The 17,878-nt window shown below is 51.6% G+C and overlaps 3 protein-coding genes across 3 annotated transcripts; 1 reads left to right on the forward strand and 2 right to left on the reverse strand.

Annotated features, from left to right (window-relative positions):
* The first annotated feature begins 702 nt into the window (after positions 1-702).
* On the forward strand, positions 703-5,553 carry SUMF2 (sulfatase modifying factor 2). Its single transcript, XM_035559277.2, has 9 exons — positions 703-867; positions 1,221-1,377; positions 2,252-2,366; positions 3,015-3,059; positions 3,300-3,450; positions 3,706-3,761; positions 4,205-4,289; positions 4,816-4,978; positions 5,327-5,553. Exons 1-9 carry the CDS (start codon positions 810-812, stop codon positions 5,430-5,432), a joined length of 936 nt encoding a protein of 311 aa, XP_035415170.1. The 5' UTR covers positions 703-809; the 3' UTR covers positions 5,433-5,553.
* Positions 5,554-6,285: 732 nt separating this feature from the next.
* Positions 6,286-12,621, reverse strand: PHKG1 (phosphorylase kinase catalytic subunit gamma 1). Its single transcript, XM_035559276.1, has 10 exons — positions 12,389-12,621; positions 10,998-11,121; positions 10,393-10,568; positions 9,976-10,030; positions 9,347-9,412; positions 8,963-9,126; positions 8,418-8,508; positions 7,453-7,606; positions 7,246-7,371; positions 6,286-6,608 (listed from the first exon to the last, which is right to left on the reverse strand). The coding sequence occupies exons 2-10, from the start codon at positions 11,078-11,080 to the stop codon at positions 6,357-6,359; spliced, it is 1,167 nt and encodes a 388-aa protein (XP_035415169.1). The 5' UTR covers positions 11,081-11,121; positions 12,389-12,621; the 3' UTR covers positions 6,286-6,356.
* Positions 12,622-14,043: 1,422 nt separating this feature from the next.
* Positions 14,044-16,611, reverse strand: CHCHD2 (coiled-coil-helix-coiled-coil-helix domain containing 2). The gene is made up of 4 exons (XM_035559279.1): positions 16,468-16,611; positions 15,677-15,923; positions 14,887-15,046; positions 14,044-14,339 (listed from the first exon to the last, which is right to left on the reverse strand). Exons 1-4 carry the CDS (start codon positions 16,515-16,517, stop codon positions 14,329-14,331), a joined length of 468 nt encoding a protein of 155 aa, XP_035415172.1. The 5' UTR covers positions 16,518-16,611; the 3' UTR covers positions 14,044-14,328.
* Between the last annotated feature and the right edge of the window lie 1,267 nt (positions 16,612-17,878).

A 17,878-nucleotide genomic window follows, 5' to 3' on the forward strand; every position in this document is an offset into this window, starting at 1 on the left:
AGCAGGTAATTGAATTCATGGGAGAAAAACAGCCTACTGCAGTCTTAAGGTGATTTTGCCAAATCCTCATCATCCTCTTTGTCATTACCAGACTGAGGAGTCAAAATACAGGTATCTGTCAAGTGGGATACATCTAAAAAGCAAACGTATCCAGTGTGTGCAAGGGGGAAGTTGGGTTACAAGGGCACAAATAAAGTGTGTGCACAAGTGTTCAGGTCTCCGCTGCTTTCGCTCAGAGCTGTCACTGGATTCTTGGGATTTTTGCTGGTGGCTGGAAAGGGGAAGCTGCCTGGAATGGCTGCCAGGGCAGGTACCCTGAAGCTGGGGCTGTGTCCTAGAGTAGGCCTGAAGGTGGCAGCTTGCTGTAGAGCTGATAGAGGGATTATTTCATCCCCCCTCGTCACAGCCAGGTGGCTGACTTGAATGAGCAACCGTCTTAAAAACAAAACTTGCATGAAGAGCATGCTCAAGTGGTGGTGGTTTTATCAGTGGCACTGCTAGCAGGGGGCTTTGCATGTGTGGAGGTGAAATACTTTATAACTTTCATGTGCAATCAATATGGTATGAAAGTATCCTTTTTTTTTTCCTCCTTTCTGAAAGGAAAAGCATCTGCTCAGTGGGTGCAACAGGCCTGGCATGCAGCATGTGCAGCAGCGTGCTGGCGCGGGGAAGTGCGTCCCTTCCCTCCCGGAAACGCTTCCCCCAGCCTGGAGCACTTCTGGGTCAAAGCGTTTCGGTTCCGCTGCCGACTCACTTTTCTGTTTGCACTGCACCCGCTGCTGCTGCTGCTTGGCACCGCTCCTAGGGAGATGCGCCTCACGCTTGTGGTTTGCTGCTGCGTGTTGGGTTGCAGCCAAGCCCTGCTCGGTGAGTTACGGAGCTTGTGCTGCTCTTGTTTGTCCGTCTGCCTCGCAGGGATGCTTTGAAATCACTTCACTGCACGGGTTCCCTTTCTTCAAATGCAGCAAAGGATTAGTTTAAGGGATTTGCTGATTTGTCCTGACTGAAGCTGTTCCTTTCCCAAGAGAAATGCTGAAAATGAGACCTTAAAATATAGCTTATTTAAAAATATGCATATATATGTGCTAATCATAGTCACTTATTATATTGCACCGTATCTCCTGTATATAAAGCAACTTTTTTGGCAATTAAAGTATACTGTCCTGTGCATTCATTTTTACAAGTTAATGTTCTTGTACTGAATTACTTCACTCTTTTAGCATATGGAAAAGATGAAAACATGGTGCAGCTCCCTGGTGGGACGTTTCAGATGGGATCCAGTTCCCCAGAGAACAGAAATGAAGAAGGGCCCGTCAGGGAGGTGACCGTGAAGCCGTTTGCTATTGACAAATATCCTGTCACAAACAGGGATTTCAGGTAAGACAAAGTTTTGGATCCACTTAATCTGTGGGGAGCTGCCAGCAGGGCGTGGCTCTTGGTGATGGGTCTTCTGGGGTCTGGAAGCTTCTTCTGGGGTCTGGAAGGTAACGCACGCTCCTAGCAGTTCCATTAGCACAAAAAATAGGTCTGTCAGTAATAAATCACTGTTACAGGTGCAGGCTGAAGGATCTTACTGCTGTAGCTTGCAAATGTAATGTGCTCCTCTGTTGTAACTAATAGGGCTGTACTATTTCAGGTTGTTGTAGGTTCAGTTTCCCTTTGTAAATACTGGATCGCTCCTCCATGTACTTCATAGAAGTTCTCATGCAAAGCACTGGTGAACATACTGGGGGAAATGCCTTTACTTACCCAGCTGAGCCCTTCTTAGTTAAGAAGAGCCATAGTTTCCAGACACCAGCAGCTGCCCAACAGCGTACAGTAATAAATCCATTCTTAAAACAATGAAGAAATGAATAGGACAGAGGCAGGGGGAGGTTAGTCAGCAGCACATGACATTTGTTGCGTTTTGGGGGCGTTTAACTAATAGCAGCTGCAGCTTTTAGTGGCAAGGATTTTTGATTGGTGCAGTTGCATTTTGCGACAGAGCAGGGCGCAGTAGAAGTTTACTTACATAATGTTAAACCGAATCAGCAGACCTGTGAAGGGATTGAGATCAGGCCATTTAAATCCTTACCTGTCAAACCCATCGGAGCTGTGCCAGCGAGGAGCTGGGACTCCCTGCAGATCCGGGTGTCTCTAGCTCCTGTACGTTTGCATTGCTCTGGACTTGTTGCATGTGCAGCTCGTGGTATTTGCTGGTGTGAGTCTTGACCTCTTACCCAGATGCCTGAGCATGTTGTGTTTATGCCAGGGAGTTTGTTAGAGAAAAGAAATTCAAAACAGAAGCAGAAGCATTTGGCTGGAGCTTTGTCTTTGAGGATTTCGTATCGGAAGAGATGAAAAAAAAAGTCACCCAAAAACTGGAGGTAAATCTGCATCCCACCTGGAATTTGAGAGGTTTTAGTAGGTGGGTGTTGCCCCTGGGGATGACTTAGTGATGATAACGATGGTGGTTCTGCTCATGTTTTTGTCTGACCTCCTCGTAAGCACAAAACCAGTGAGGGCAGAACCTTGCTGATTGCAGTAGGTATTGCTTTTCAGCTGAGTAACAGCTACTGCCCAGCCTGGCCTTCCTCAAGGCTTCTTTTCCTTAGCCTGGGCTTGTTTTGCTTTTGAAACTGAACAGCAGGATTGAGCCTGGATTGGTTTATGGCCTCTTCTGTTTACATCCTCTCCAAATGCTGCCAAACTTGGCTCTCTAGATCTTCCAGTGAGCTGGGAGAGAGCAAAGTATGTTTCAAACAACTTTTTTCTGGTTTAGGATTTAATTAATAAATAAATACCATGGACTTCTTGATCTGTTTTTACTTTTAAAAGCAGATTCTCTACTCTGTTGAAAAGCAATATTAAAATGCCTGTGATAATCTGGATCAAACCACAATATTTAACCATTTCCAGACTAACACATGCTCTTCTTGACAACTAGTGCTGTAGAACAAGTTAAGTGTGCATGGTGCTGGGGAGGGGGGTCATTCACCAGTATAGCTTTAATCTGGTGTCATTTCTTTTTCTAGTCTGCCCCTTGGTGGCTGCCGATTGAGAAGGCTTTCTGGCGACAGGTGAGCAAAAATCAGGCGTGGTGAGTCCTCTCCCTGCAGGGGCAGAACCAAGCTCTGCTGGGAGCACGCACATCTTTTTGTATGCTGAGCCTTACTGACTGAACAGGGGAAAAAAACACATCTGGTTCCTTTGTACAGGTTTCCACCCCCTGGTCTGCTCTATCTTCTATTTCTTTTTTTGTTGTTGTTGTTGAAAAATGCTTAAATCAGTTAAGATCTGCTCAATGCAACGCTTCCCAGCCTGCAGGTCCTGGCTCCAGCATCAAGGACAGGCTGGACCACCCGGTGCTGCATGTGAGCTGGAATGACGCGCAGGCATTCTGCGAGTGGAAGGGGAAGAGGCTCCCTGCCGAGGAGGAGTGGGAGTTCGCTGCACGGGGAGGACTGGAGCGTACGTAGGACAGGCCGGGACCTTTTCCCAAACCCACATCAAGCGAAGTTTGTTTTACTGTATCCGTGAAAGCTCGGGTAGCTCAATATAAAGACGTTTTCAGAGGTTAATCTAGGGGGCTGAATGACCTTTTTCAGCCTGGGAGTGGAATAAGCAGTGGCTTAAGGAGAAGGACGGTTACAAAAGCCTGGTTAAAAATAGGCGATCCAGCGCAGGGCTGACTCGTGGGGTAACTGGTCTCTTCTTCCTTGACAGAAAGGCTGTATCCCTGGGGAAACAAGTTTCAGCCAAACCGTACAAACCTGTGGCAGGTAAGATCCTACAAATCATCCCATCTCAGCTGAGGTCTTTTGGTGACATTTAACTTGAACGCAGTGTATGTGTAGCTGTCAGAGCGTGCTCCTGGGAAGCAATACAGACCTACCTGCGAAGTCCTGAAGATCAGCTCCTGAGGAGTACTCTGAAATACTGTTAGAGGGAACAGACTCAGCCTAGTTTCCCTGGGAAGCTGGGATTTCAGTTCTCCCCAAAACTCATACATCAAGTTTTTTTGAAAAGCGTGTTGTTGTTTTTTCCCTCGGGAGAACTTTAGATGAGTGATTTGCCCTCTTGGACACACATGCCATGTAGAGTTAATTTGTAATGGAGAGCTATTTCCATTATTTGAGTGTGACAGGGTTTGTTTTAAAAGAAAAAGTTATTTTTCTTCTTCTCTGCAGTGGCTCTTTGCTCAGCGTGATCTTTCTTCACACAGGGCGATTTCCCGAGGGTTGACACAGCTGAAGATGGTTATCATGGGGTGTCACCAGTGGCAGCATTCTCACCTCAGAACAACTATGGTACGGAGTTCATCCTGGTTATGGTTTTGGGGTGACATGTGCTTCCTAACATCCATTTAGCACTAGTATAAAATCCCGTAGTTGTAGAAGTTTCAAATGTGAAATGGAATCACATCGGCATCTTGGTGGAATGAGTACAGCAAAAGCATTGAAGATTGTTACCACAGCTGGCTGACGTACACCTGCTGCACTTCAATGCACCAAACCATCCCTTGATCTTAACTAACAGTTATTTTGCACTGCCGTGTGATTTATCTGAAAATCCCAGGCACGCTGGAGGGCAGCAGATGCCATTCCCTCCTGCAGATGAAAAACGATGAGACATTTAAGATGAGAGGTTTGTCGGAGGTCTATCTGCAGTTAGTTAGCAATACAGTAACGAGCTTCTGGTTCCTAGTCTCACCACTAAACCACATTTTTCCAGCGACACTTTAGATGTTGCACCCCCTTCCCATACACAAAAGTGCTTTTGCAACCCCTGCAGATGTGCTCCCGTAATCCTTGTGCAAAACCTCTTGTGTCTCAGGGCTCTACGATTTGCTGGGGAACACTTGGGAGTGGACTGCGTCAGAGTACCTGGCACCAGGGCGCTCAAGGCAGCGTGCTCAGAAGATGCACGTCCTGAGAGGGGCCTCTTGGATTGACACTGCAGATGGGTCTGCAAATCATAAAGCTCGTGTTACCACCAGGTAGGTCTGTGCAGTGCCCGAGCACTGCTTCACAACGATTTCTTCCTTGGTGGTATAAGAAGGGGGTGTTATTTTAGAAGATGTCTGTCTGTTCCCGCTCAGTTTTTCTGAGAAGCATTTAGGAAAACATACTGCAGATACTGCTAAAAATTTTACTGCTGTAAACACATTCCTATTACTTCTCAAGTATTTTTTAATTTCCATCAAGAATTTATAGTTAAATGTTTTTCTAGAAATTATTCAGGTAAGTGGAAGATGTTTGCAGTCTGTTACACAGGGTCACATTCAATGATTTAAGCATTAAATTATTAAGGTTCCCTAACTCTAGATATCTTTTTTCCATCCGAGAATGGGGAACACACCAGATTCAGCATCTGATAACCTCAGCTTCCGCTGCGCTGCTGACATCCTGGATCACGCCACCAAGAAAAGCAGGACCAAACCTGAGCTCTGAAGAGGTCACTTGGAAACATTGTAGACATTTTCTCCTGTGGAGATGAACAGTAATCCCTGACAGTCACTTTCATTAAACCCACGCAGTTTTAAAAATTAAAAATAAGTATTTTCAGCTAAAACTCATTTCTGTGCAGGGATGTCTGGGCACTGAGTGGTGATTGGGAATGACAGGCAGGGTGTGCTGTCTCTGTCCTCTTTGTGTTGTGGACATCACAGCTCTCCTTTTGGTGTGTGTTTCAGACAAGTAGAGGGATGTACATATGTGACCCCAATGCACCGGGCTGGCTCAGAGCTGCTCTGATTCCAGCCCAGCACAGGCACTGCTGCTGTCTTCCTGGCCAGTGCTTGTTCCCTCCCGTGCCAGGTCCCTGTCAGCCACTGCAGAGGAAGCAGTGGGGACGCGTCTCTGGCAGCCTGGCATACATCAGCGCCCATCTCCTCAGGAAATGCCAGCTCTGTATCAGCCCTGAGCCTTCCCAGGTGCAGTGAGGCACCTTTACTGTCCCTTCGTGACAGAGCCATGTGTTTCCATTCCCAAGTGCGTGGATGACACACGTCAGTAACCCAGCTTGGATGTTATAACCAGCACGTGAGGGCTACAAATGTGCTGCGGGCTGCCTCTGTCCCCCAGCCCGATGGTGCAGGAGTCCCAGGCACTGCTCAGCCTGTACGGGTCCAGCACTGGGCTGCAGCTCTACTGGAGGTGGCTTCTCCAAAGCGGTCCCTTCCAGTGATTTTGGAGGAAACTCAGACTGGGATATACCCCCAGGGCAAACCACAGCCTTGACAGCTGTTTGCACCTAACTTAAGGCCAGCAGTATTTTTTAAGAAAAAGTACAAGAAATCACTGGTGGGTTTTGAAACATTTTATTCACCTTAACTCTGAGCAAACCCACCAGCTTATGCAGCAGAGGTGCTGCGATCAAAACAGCTCTTCCTCTGCTGCCAGGGTGAGCAAAACAGCCTTGCAGGTGTTCTCGAAGAGAGCGGCTCTGTTCTGCGCCTCCCCCTTCTTCACCCAGTGGCGGTAGGTTCTGAAGGCGCAGGCGTCGATCAGCTTGCGGACGGGCTTCAGGGCGTACGGATCCCGCACCACCAGCTCCCGCGTCACCGCCTTGACCATCCGGTACTGGTAGTAAATGCGGACGGATGCCAGGACGGTCAGGCAGATCACCTGCAGCACAAGGGGAACAGGCAAATTGCTGATCGGGTCCCACGCAGGGACTGCATCAGGGCTAACACGCCCCAAATTGCTGCTATTGCACAGGGGTGTCAGGAGGGAGCCCAGCTCCTGCACCATTATTTAGTTCCATATGAGTGGTACGAGCTTTCTCCAAATGTGATTTTAATATCAAAACCACGTCAGCCCTGCATGTTTCATCTAATGCCATTTTGGATACCCTTTGCACTGCCCTAATATTTACCCTAACATAATAACATAGTCCTAATAACTAGCTATGGGAGAGGGGAAAGGATTGACCTGTTTTATCACTCTTTGCATCATTTCATGCATTTGTGTGAAGTCAGATTCACTGATTTCCCCTTGAAAGTAACTTTCTTTTTTTTTTGAGGCAGGTTTCTCTCTCTCTTTATTTACCCCTCCCTCTGTGAAAAAGCCCTTAGGAAGTACCAGAAAATGAAACACTGCTCAGAAAAGGATCTCAAACCTGACTGCTGCGTCCTGACAAAGCCTCGGTCCACCAGCTTTGTTGAATGCCCAGTTTCTCCCACCTTAGCTAGGAAATCCAGCCCACCGCTCACCTCCCGGGCTCTGGCTACGCCGTTCCCAGGTACACCGGCAGCAACCTCACCTTGAATTTCCGGAAGGGGCTGAAGTGCCGAACCTCTTCCACATCGTACTGCTGGAAGAAGGGGTGTGCCAGCGCCTCGCTGGCTGTGTACCGCTGTCGGGGGTCCACCACCAGGAACCGGGAGATCTGCGGGAGGGCATCGGATCGACCCAGGGTGTCCCAGGCACCTGCTCCCCCCCTCAGGTCCTCCCATCCCTGAGCACCCACCAGGTCCTTGACGGTGTCAGAGCGGTCGTCCCACTCCGGGGAGCCGAACTGATAGTCCCCGTTCATGATCATCCGCAGCATCAGCATCTGCTTGCGGTGCCAGAAGGGAGGCGAGCCGGCCAGCAGGGTGTACATGATCACCCCGGTGCTCCACCTGCGGGGACCCAGGGGGACACACCAGCCTCAGCAGCACCCACGGGGTGCCCAGCTGGCTCCGTGCCCAAAGGGTGGCTCTGTGCCTCCCTTCAGCCAGGGGGTAATGGGGTGGAGGTGGCCTGGGCAGCCTGGAAAACCAAGAGGAAGCTGCTCTGCTTGGTTCTGATGAGGGGGCTGAGCTCGTTGCTGGGGCTCATCAGCCCTAACGGGTCACAGGGAGCAGCGGGTTTTTGAGTCATGCAGATGGTGGTGGTGTGGGGCTGCTCTCCTAGTGCTGCAGGAGGAAGCTGAGTTGGAAGCATGCGCCTTACTTGGTGGGTTTTTTTGTCTTGTTTTAGGGGAGGGAGATGTGGGACCTGGAGGTACCAGTGAGGCTGGATGTACCTTGGCTGTTTTGGCTCAGGCTGTGGCACGGTGTCCTCCCACAGGGTGTGCTGGAGGTAGCTAAGCTGAAAGGAGGCTGAAATGCCCCTGTGTGTCCCAAGTGGTTGGTTGCAGCTCTGACCACTGCAGACCTGAGCCCAAAGCCACCAGAGCGGGTGGCAAAGCCCCTGCTGGGCTCCAGCAGCTCTGGGCTCTCCCCTGGGGACACGGGCACAGCTAGAGGCTGTTGTTCCCACAGCTCCCTGCTCGCCAGGCCAGCCCCTTGCAACCCCCTGTTTTTTTGGTGCATCATTCAGCTCCTCACAAACCCTACAGCTGGTCCCCAGCCACTGACCAGCAAGGAGCAGCTCCTGCTGTGCCTTGAACTATGATCATTTTGGAAGCACCCCAGGGGCTGAGGGCAGGAGGGCAGGCATCTCACTCACATGTCCACTTCCTTCCCATAGCCCTGGTGCTCATCATCCATGGAGCACTGCAGGATTTCGGGGGCTAGGTAGCCGGGTGTGCCACAGATTTCTGCAAAACAGGGGAGAGCATCCCCTTAGTGACCCACAGACAACACGGGGTGTCTGGATCCGGGTGGGATCATTGCAGTGACGGTGATGGCAGTAACTGCATCTCGCGTGCACCTTGCTTGTGACTTTTCTTGGTGAATTATAATGAATTATAAAATGCAAGTGAGGAGAGCGATGGGTGTGCTGGTGGGTGATGCCTGTTGTTGGATACTTGGTTCTTTGCAGGGTAGGAGAGGGAAAAACTTAATGAATGGGGTGATGTGGGTCAACAGGACAACAGGAAAAAAAAGTGGAAAAATGGGATGGTTTTCCTAAGGGGGCAACAACATCATCATCAAAAAGAGTAAGGGCTGGAGTCGCTGGGGCTGGAGGGGCTCCACTACCTCACTGCAGGCACTGTGTTAATGGGGTGGCTGGGCCAGCCCGGCATCGCGCCCTCCTCACCACACGCCTACCTTTGAGCTTCTCATTCTCATGCAGCTGGCAGGAGAAGCCGAAGTCCGTCAGCTTAATGTTCATGTCATCGTCCAGGAGGATGTTCTCCGGCTTCAGGTCGCGGTGGACGATGTCGATGGAGTGGAGGTACTGGATCACTTCCAGCAGCGCGCGCATGATCTTCCTGGGGACGGGTGAGAGCACCTCTGCTAGTCCCAATGCCCCTCAGCACTGTGCTCCAGGGGATGGGGACAGGAACCATGGTGGAGCTCAGCCCCTGTGCAAAAACCTCAACGGCCAGGTGTGGGGGGACAGCCTGGGAGGGTATTTTGCTCGTGGGTGCTGCAAAATAGGTTGTCCTTTCAACCCGTGCTCTGCTTTTGCAGCACAGTTTTCAGCCTTACCTGGTTTCCTTCTCGCTTAAGGTGACTTTCTCGGTGAGGTAGTCGAAGAGCTCCCCTCTCTTCATCCTGCACGTGGGAGGGAAAAACAGACCCAAACCCCTGGGGAGGACTGCCTGGGGCTCGCTGCCCCGTAACAGCCCCAGGGCCCCCACTACACCAAATGACAAGCTGACACATTAATAAAAAGGGTTAAAAAGGACTAGATATTGTCACAAAATGCCAAGCAGGAGGAGGAAAGGCTGTGCCCAGGGCAGGCAGGCTTGGGGAAGGACCAGGCAGGGCTCTCCCGGTGCCAGCTCACCCTGACATCCATCGCGCCGCCCCGCTGTCATGAGTTGTGGCGTCACGCGAGCCCTGGTCCTGCTGGGCATATAAATAACTTGCGGGGACGCCTGAGGGCTCCCACCAAAGGTTACAGGGAAACCTGAGCTGCTGACGGAGGGGAAATGGGGGCAAGGCTGAAGTGAGCTGGCTCTTTTCTACCTGACATGAGCCCTGGTCGTGCCCCTGCTTTGCCCTCTCTGGGTCATAAGGTGCTGGGGAGAATTTAGGTTGATGGCTGTTTGCAGGGAGAAATGGGGGCAACTGGGGCTCAGGGAGCTGGCGGTGCTGGGCGAGCGGGTACTTACAGGTCAAACACCAAGAAGAAGAAGGTGCTGGATTCGTAGCTGTCCTTCAGCTGGACTGCAATGAAAGACGAGGGCTGTGAGCATGGTGCGGCATGTTCCTTGACACATACCCCATGCATAGCGTGTTCCTTTCCAATAATGGGCTAAAAATTGCTGATCTAATTGCTAATTAAATTAATGAGGTGATCTTTGTTAATGTTTTGAGTGGGAGAGCAGGAGGGAGATAGCCAGGGTGGCCTGGGCACTGCTGGCACGTGTGTGCAGAGATAGAGCAAAGGCTGCTCAGAGCAGGTGCCCCGTGTCCTGCTGGGACCATGGGGCTCGTGGAGGTCTGACTTCTGGGGATTTCATCCCAAAACCCTTCCTGGGAACACCCTGAAGAATAAATGAGGCAGAAAAACCTCCTCCCCAACTCACTGACGTTGGGGTGGCCCGAGACTTTCCGGAGGATGTCGATCTCCTTGGCGGTGGCTTCCCGCAGCTCCTGCACCTCCTTGGGGGATATGTTGCCCGCCGTGATGTCGATGATCTTCACGGCATACTCCTGCCTCGTGGCTTTGTGAATGCACCGACGGACGACGCTGCTCACCCCCCTGCCGGGGACAACACGGGAAAGATGGGGTGCTTTCTGTTCCCAGTTAGCATGCTGAGATGTTGTGGGGAGGTCAGGCTCAAATTGCTTTCTAACTACTAATTGTCAGGGGGACGGTGTGAGCATGGCCTGGGCTCCGACCACCCTGGGGATGTGATATTGCTCCCGGGAAGGGTCCTGAGCTGGGGCAGTGTCTGCTTGCTCCCGCCCAGCCCAACTCTATGGATGCACCATAGTGTTTCCTTCACAAATGCATCTCACTCTGTTATGCTGTCTTGGTGGGACAGATTTTGAGCTGATGGAAAACGCTTCTTTGCTATTTTTAACCCTGTGATGCTACGGGCTCTGTTCAGATCAGATTCCTGTGCGACACTCTTGTTATCGGGTACCGGAATGGGCAAAACAGCAGTTTGCTAAAACCAAGCTTTACCTGCCCAAAACCTCCTTCGGCTCATATTTTTCGTAAAACTCCTTGGACGAGCTCCAGTCGGGGAGGTCTTCCTCCTTCGTCATGGCTGGCTCCCGCCTGGTGTTCGCTCACGGGCAGGAAAGGGCTGCAAGGAGAAAAGCGCTCAGCCATGTGCTGCCAGGGCACTGCAGCAGCACGCGACCGTGAGGTCCAAAGGTCCCCAGCAGCAGCATTCACTCAAAGAAAAGGGAAAAAAAAAAAAAAAACAAAAAAAAAACATAACACCACAACCCAAAGACCCCACAAAGCATTGAAATCTACCTCTTCTCCTCCACCCACTTCTCATAATTTCAAATACTTTTTTTTTTCCGACCCCCACCCTGATTACTTCTGACATGATGCTGTCCAAAAGGCTGTGGCTGAGCAAAAGTAGGAAAAAAATGTTAAAAGGGAAAGGGCTGAGGAGGGGAGGTGGGCGATGAGGGACGGTTGGGCAGGGTGGGGACTGCTGCAGGGTCAGCCGGGGCCAAGCTGCAGTGCAGTACAGAGCTGTATGAGCTTCCTTGGGGGCACGTGTACACCCAAAAACGCCTGAAAGGCTGCTGTCCTTTGTTTTTGGTGTTGTTTTTTTTTGTGTCCGTGCTGGAGGAGGAGCGATGTGGCAATATTTTGAGCTTTGGGATAGCAGCGTGGAAATTAACCGGTTGTCCCGAGCCCTAATTTTCACCGGTTTCTCTTTCTAAGCACTGGGAAGAGGACGTCCTCCGCTCGTTCCTGCTTTTTCTAATGCTGGTAGGGAAAGCAGCTGGGATACGGCAACAAAGCTTGGGCTGAGTGGTTACAGCCGGACCCGAGGTTTCCAGCCCCGGCACCCTGTGTTCTCCTTTGCCCTTCGCTCTGAGACAAGCCGGCGGTACGGCAGCGGGGCTGCTCGCAGGCTGGCTCCCATCTCAGGGCAGTTTAAATCCCTGGCACCCATCTCAGGGCAGTTTAAATCCCATTATCGAAGCGTGTCCGTCCTGACCTGGTTACGAGGGTTGACGCTGCAGGTCCAGTCAGTGAACCTGCTGTCAGAGCTCAAGCGCGGGGGGGCAGGTATCTAACAGAGCCTTAATGAAAATTAAAGGAATACATAAACCTATGAATGCCCTAAATGGAATTTATAAAGCCCAGCAACGCCACCACGACTTATAAACGCGAGACGCAGCGGCAGGGCCCTGGCTGGAGGAAAGGGGGGGATCCCTGCGGCCCCAGCTCGGCGGGGGGGGCCCGGCCGGCGCTGCCTCCTCCCGGGGGGTTTGGGGTCAGGAGCGGGGGGGGGGGCCCGAAGCACCGGCAGCGGAATCGGGGCCGGGCGAGCGCCCCCACCCCATAAACACACGCACCCCCCCCCCCCCACCCCGCCTGGTTACCTCCTCGCCGGCCGCCTCAGCCGAGCGCCATCGGGGCGGAAATGGAGCGGGGCCGGCGGGAGGCGGCGGGGGGCCGGGCCGGGCCGGGCCGGGCCAAAAATAACGCGGGGGGCGGCTCGGCACGGGGGGGCGGCCGTGGTCCGAGCTGGGGGGGAACCGGGGGAAGGCCCCGAGCTGAGGGGAGCCCGGGGAGGCCCCCGCGCTGAGGCCTCGGGGAGAAGGGGAAGGGCGCTGAGGTGAGCCCCGCGGGGCGGGCCGTCAGCGGGGGGCTGGCGGCAGGGGTCGTGCCGTGGCTGGGGGGGGGCACCGGGGGGGCGCCGAGGGTTCCCCCCCCGAGCCACACCGCGCCGTGATTTTCCTCAGAGAGGCTCGGAGGTGGGGTCTGGAAAGGGCTCTGCCTTACCCAAAGCCCGAGCGCATCTCCCTGCCTGCTGCTGAGCTGCGCTCTGGGGCCAAACCTGCTGCAAACCCGGCACCAGCTCAGTGCCAGGCCCAGAGTATTTTTCCCTTCTTTTTATCAGTATGGTGAGAAACACGACTGAAATGCGAGATTTGTTATCAGAAGCACAGCTTGTGTCCCCGGGAAAAGGTATTTTTGTCCTTGTCCCCCACATTTGAGGCGGCCCCTCCCTGTTCTGAAGGCTAATTTTATCTTTTCACTTCCAGGAACCGCAGATCAGAGATGGGAGGCTCTTGGGACCAGGCAGAATACACAACAGCACAAAAGCAGCTCAGCAGAAGCAGGTAATGCTATGGCTTTTTAAAAAGAATCGCACGTTTCAGTACAGCCTTATTCCCACCCACACACTCCCCCTATGAGAACACTCCATCCTGGTACCCGTAGTCCTCGAGACATGCACACAGGGTTCACAAAACAGCTCAGCGGCACGCGATGACAAGCTGAAGTGCAGGAGGGTATTTACACTGCATGCTCTGGGTATTTTAGCAGGACATGAACTGGCTACTCCCTCTGATAAAGGAGGCTTTGCACTGTCAGGCACATCAGTAAGTACTTTTTAAAGAAAGATTTTTCTTCCACGTGGCACCACTAGCTTTGTTACTTCTCTAAACTAGCTGCAAGGGGAGGCCACATCACCCTTGCTCAACTTGGCCACGTTCTTGCATTTCAGTTCAAGACTCCCAATATGAGGAAGAAAAACCCACAGCCTCTGCTTACATTATTGGAATCTACAAGTCTAATAACGTAAGACTGTAATATGTCATTTTAAAAGAGTAGAACTGCTTGGTATTGTATAGGCTTGCTCAGGTAATGGTCTAGCACATTTTTTCTGAGTAGAGGAAAGGTGTTTCTCACTCTCTTGAATGCGAACAAGTATATGATGCTAATTTTTAAGGGAACTGAGACCTGCTGTATGCAGAATATGGTGGCCAGCCATTGCCTTCCTTGTCACTACATATTGTGACGAGCAGAAGCTGCCCTTGGGGCTCAAATGCTCAAGGATGAGGTGTCTGGCAAGCACAGCTAACCACGGAACCAAAGGGTGTTCCTGGACTCCTGGAGCTCCAGCCCTTCAGGCACCTTTCCTGTCAGTGTACCTGGCAAGCAGGCTAAGCCTGCTAACTTCAGTTCTTGCCTGCTTATTCTTAAAACTCAACTCCTACCCCACATTCCAAAATCCACTAGAGCACAGGACTTCTGGAGAGAAGTTTTATTGGTTCACTTCAACACAACAATCAACAAAACAGTTGACCCCCATTAGTTCATTCCACTTTATTCTTAATTTTTCCATTTTGTGCTAAATTAGTTTGCAGTTTAAGTTGTATCACATGTAGAGGCTATGGCAGAAATCAAGCCACAAGGACAACAGTGTGAATATACAAACTAACAAGGTATCAGACAGCTTTAGACTATCACTGAAGCTTTTTCATTCATAGGTCAGTTCTTGTAAGATGGTCTTCAGCAACCTTGTTCTGGAGGCTTAAGCTAAACCTGTAAGATAAGAAGTTGCACAGTTAGTCACAATAAGTTTTAGATCCCTAAATTGCAGACCCCTACTATAAAGTAGACATATATGTGTCCCAGCAAACACTGAGGGGAAAGAAGGAACATATTCGAGAGAAGGCTTCAACAGTCCATCCAGCCACCTGTGTTTGGCAGTCTTCTGTCCAACAACATCAGAAAGGCACAACTAACAAACCAGAGTCACATGCTACAGACCAGCAGCACTCCCCAGTACCAAGCTGGCAATGCTACGCTGCTTCTCGAAGCATGCTGCCACCACTCTCCCAAATTATTGGCTTCCATTAGTTTAGTATGAAAGCATCAGGAATTCGTGCCATCTCCACCCCACCACCTCTAGCTACATGTACTGGATCGAAACAGGAAAGCCAACAGAACCACGACTCCCTTTAACTGACTTCTGCTCGCTGCTTTGTACCAATCCCTATTCTTTATAGAATGAATTGAAAAAACAGGACATCATACCCACACAATGACTGCAGCAATTAGCTCCTTTAGTCTGGTAACCACTGCTTACCATTAGCAAACCTGCACTGCTTCAGTACTTCACTGAAGCCCTCACACAGTTTGAGGTCAGTCTGGTTCTGCGCACACTCCAGGAATTGTTTCATTTCATACTGGCAAGGAGCAAACTGCTGCTGCTGCTGCTGGTAGGCAGGTTGAGCTGCTTGGGGTTCCTGAAATGGCAGACACCTCTGTGAGCACCTTTTCAACAGCTCCAGCCCGTGAAACCATGCCCCCTCAGTACTGATTGCTGTGTACTTCCCTGCATTTCTGTCAAAATGTATTACTTTTTAAATGGAAAACAAATAATGGGTTGAAGTACAAAGTTTCCAGCGGTGACACCAGACATTCTGAACAGTTTTATAAGTTACAAACAACTAAGTAACTCTGGACAGCATCTGGGCAAGGCAACAGCATTAATTATGTTTGAGCAGCACAGAACGTGACTTCAGGACACCGATCTTGCAATAGATCTTATCAGCAGACTGGGCACATGGGAGTCCCCTCTGAGTCACACGGGTACTACAGCAGGGAACAACACCCATATACCAGAATATATGTAGGAAACAGTCCCCAATACCAAAAGCACACATCACTCGTGTCCCTTTGAACTATTTTTAAGATAAATAAACATGTTGACTGTGGTAGTTAACTTGGAAACTGAGTCAGTAAAGTTACCTTTCTTTCCCCAGCCAGAACTCGTGCAGTCTTTCAACGTATAACAATTACTTCAGCCTGTACCTAACTGGCCTCTCAAATTAACCACACTTCACGAGCCAGCGTCCAGTTGTGCTTTCTCTTACCTGATAAGTGATATCAGGCCTCGCAGCTTCCGAGCTGCTTCCCCCACCAAACCCTCCTGTAAGCGCGTGGCCTATGGTGTGGCCCACGGCAGAGCCTACAGCAACTCCCGCCGCGGTCGTGGCCATCTGCGCCATCAGGCCAGGCTGCTTCGGCGCAGGAGCACCCACAGCGGAGGCCGGCGCTGCCGCCGGCACAGGGGCCCGAGCGGCGGGTGCCGGCGGAGCTGCTCTCATTTGTGGCGCCCGGCTGCAAGGACACAAAGAGAAAAAACCCACATCATTGCTCCAAACCCCAAACAAGTCAAGGCCTTCTGCCTGCAGGTGATTCCTCCTTGTGTAGCCCTGCACGTGGACGGCACGGACTCGGTGTTGCAGGGAACGATCTGTGCACAGCAGGGTGAGGCTGGCAGCATTATTTTTATTTGGTTTTCAATGCCTTACACACCCCACATCCCGAGGGACCAGCGGCGGCCTTATTTCTAGATTTCAAGGCCAGGAGCACCCAAGGGACCGCGAGAGCTCACGGGAAGCGAGACAGGGCCTGGAAGGGGCGGCTTAAAGCGGGCCTCAGAGCCTGGGGGAGACCCCTAGTGGTGGGGAGACCCCTGGTGGGGGGGAGCCCTCCGGCCTCAGAGCCCCGACCCCACAGAGCCCCGGTTCCGCCCCCCCCAGCCCCACAAAGCCCCGTTCCCCCCTCAAATCCCCCCGGCCCCACAAAGCCCCGTTCCCCCGGCCGAGCCCGGACTGGCGACGGGGCCGGGAAGGGGAGGCCGTGCCCCTGCCGCCCTCACCTGGCGGGGGGCGCCCCGCGGGACGTGCGGCTGCGGCCACCTCGCGGCATGGCGGCGGGGAGCGGGCTGCGGGGCGGCCGCTCAAGGTCACCCGACACCCGCCGGGCGTGATGGCGTCACCGCCGCGACGTCGGCGGGGGCGTGGCCTCCGAAAGCCACGCCCCCTGCCTCCCTCAGCCTCCCTCAGCCTCCCTCAGCCTCCCTCAGCCTCCCTCAGCCTCCCTCAGCCTCCATCCCTCAGCCTCCTCCCTCCCGCCTGCGTCCAGGAGGCCGCCACCGCCCCGAGGCCTCCCTGCTGGAGGCTCTTTGGGGTTCCTGTGGAGGGGAGGAGGCTCGGGGTGCCCAGGGGTTTGGTGCCGAGACGCCCCGACCACCTTCTGAGGGGTGTCTTCCTCTCGTGGCGCCGTAATAAAGAATAAAGGGATAAAGGACTTGAGTTTGTTAGTGCCGCACGCAGGAGGTGCAGCGTGGGATGTGTCACGATGGCACCGCAGTCACTGGTTGCCCCGCCGTGGAAGGCTATGGCCATAGGGGCATCAGGTGGCTGCTCCTAAAAAAAAAAAAAAATTGGGAGTCTGGAGCCCAATGGTGAAATCGGCCTGAAAAGGCTGGTGTGGCACAGCCTGGGATGGGGGGCACAGCAAAAAAGAGCAACTGGGACAGAGTAAATACCATCAGGCCTTCCACCGCTTAGCCGTAAGACAAAATCGGGGGTGTTATAAGAAAATGAAAGGCAGAGCCCCTACTCGGGTAAATGGAGGGAGATCTTTACACAAAACAAAAATGATTTTTGGATTCTGCTGTGAATAATGAACCTTAGTGGAGCCTTAGGAAAGTATGAATTATTTATTAAGGATAATGAGAAAGGCAGTTATTCCATAGGAATATAATTAAAATACAGTCCCTACACCTTACTACCTCAGTACAGATAGACCAACTGTTGCACTGAAACCTGTTCTCTATTAATGCAGTTAGCAGACTAGTCATTTGTTTTTTCTTTATTTTCCCAATACCTAAACCCACTGAAAATAATGAAAGGCATCCAGATGACTAACATGCACAGGATTAGACCTAATGAGTTAATAAACTCTCAGGTGCAATAGAAAGGGAAATTTAAAATGACTCATTTTCCCATTGTAAGCAAGCACCTTTCATTATAGCTATAGTAATATGCACAAATTCATCCACAAAATGCAACTGTCACTCAGCAATATCATCACTTCATTATCATGACATAAAAAAAATGGCTTGTTCACCATTTCTTCAGTTGTGTAAGGGTGGTGGCTACCCGAGAGCAGTCATTTCAACATCTCGTACGTAAGGGGATGTAACTGTTGCCTGATGACAATGACTGCACCTGATGTAGGCATTATAAATGTTGGTTTATACAGCAACAGTAATCCAAAGCACA

Source organism: Cygnus atratus, chromosome 20 (assembly GCF_013377495.2).
Source record: "Cygnus atratus isolate AKBS03 ecotype Queensland, Australia chromosome 20, CAtr_DNAZoo_HiC_assembly, whole genome shotgun sequence".
NCBI lineage: Eukaryota > Metazoa > Chordata > Aves > Anseriformes > Anatidae > Cygnus > Cygnus atratus.

Excerpts from the sequence above, each read along its gene's own strand:
- SUMF2 (XM_035559277.2), top strand. The coding sequence starts at position 810 with ATGCGCCTCACGCTTGTGGTTTGCTGCTGCGTGTTGGGTTGCAGCCAA. Across the intron at positions 1,378-2,251 it reads GTCACAAACAGGGATTTCAG|GGAGTTTGTTAGAGAAAAGA; the intron begins GTAAGACAAAGT and ends TGTTTATGCCAG. Across the intron at positions 3,060-3,299 it reads AGAAGGCTTTCTGGCGACAG|CCTGCAGGTCCTGGCTCCAG; the intron begins GTGAGCAAAAAT and ends AACGCTTCCCAG.
- PHKG1 (XM_035559276.1), bottom strand. The coding sequence starts at position 11,080 with ATGACGAAGGAGGAAGACCTCCCCGACTGGAGCTCGTCCAAGGAGTTT. Across the intron at positions 10,031-10,392 it reads CTCGGGCCACCCCAACGTCA|TCCAGCTGAAGGACAGCTAC; the intron begins GTGAGTTGGGGA and ends CTTTCATTGCAG. Across the intron at positions 8,509-8,962 it reads TGAGAATGAGAAGCTCAAAG|AAATCTGTGGCACACCCGGC; the intron begins GTAGGCGTGTGG and ends CCTGTTTTGCAG.
- CHCHD2 (XM_035559279.1), bottom strand. The coding sequence starts at position 16,517 with ATGCCGCGAGGTGGCCGCAGCCGCACGTCCCGCGGGGCGCCCCCCGCC. Across the intron at positions 15,924-16,467 it reads CGCGGGGCGCCCCCCGCCAG|CCGGGCGCCACAAATGAGAG; the intron begins GTGAGGGCGGCA and ends GTGTCCTTGCAG. Across the intron at positions 15,047-15,676 it reads GGCCTGATATCACTTATCAG|GAACCCCAAGCAGCTCAACC; the intron begins GTAAGAGAAAGC and ends CTGCCATTTCAG.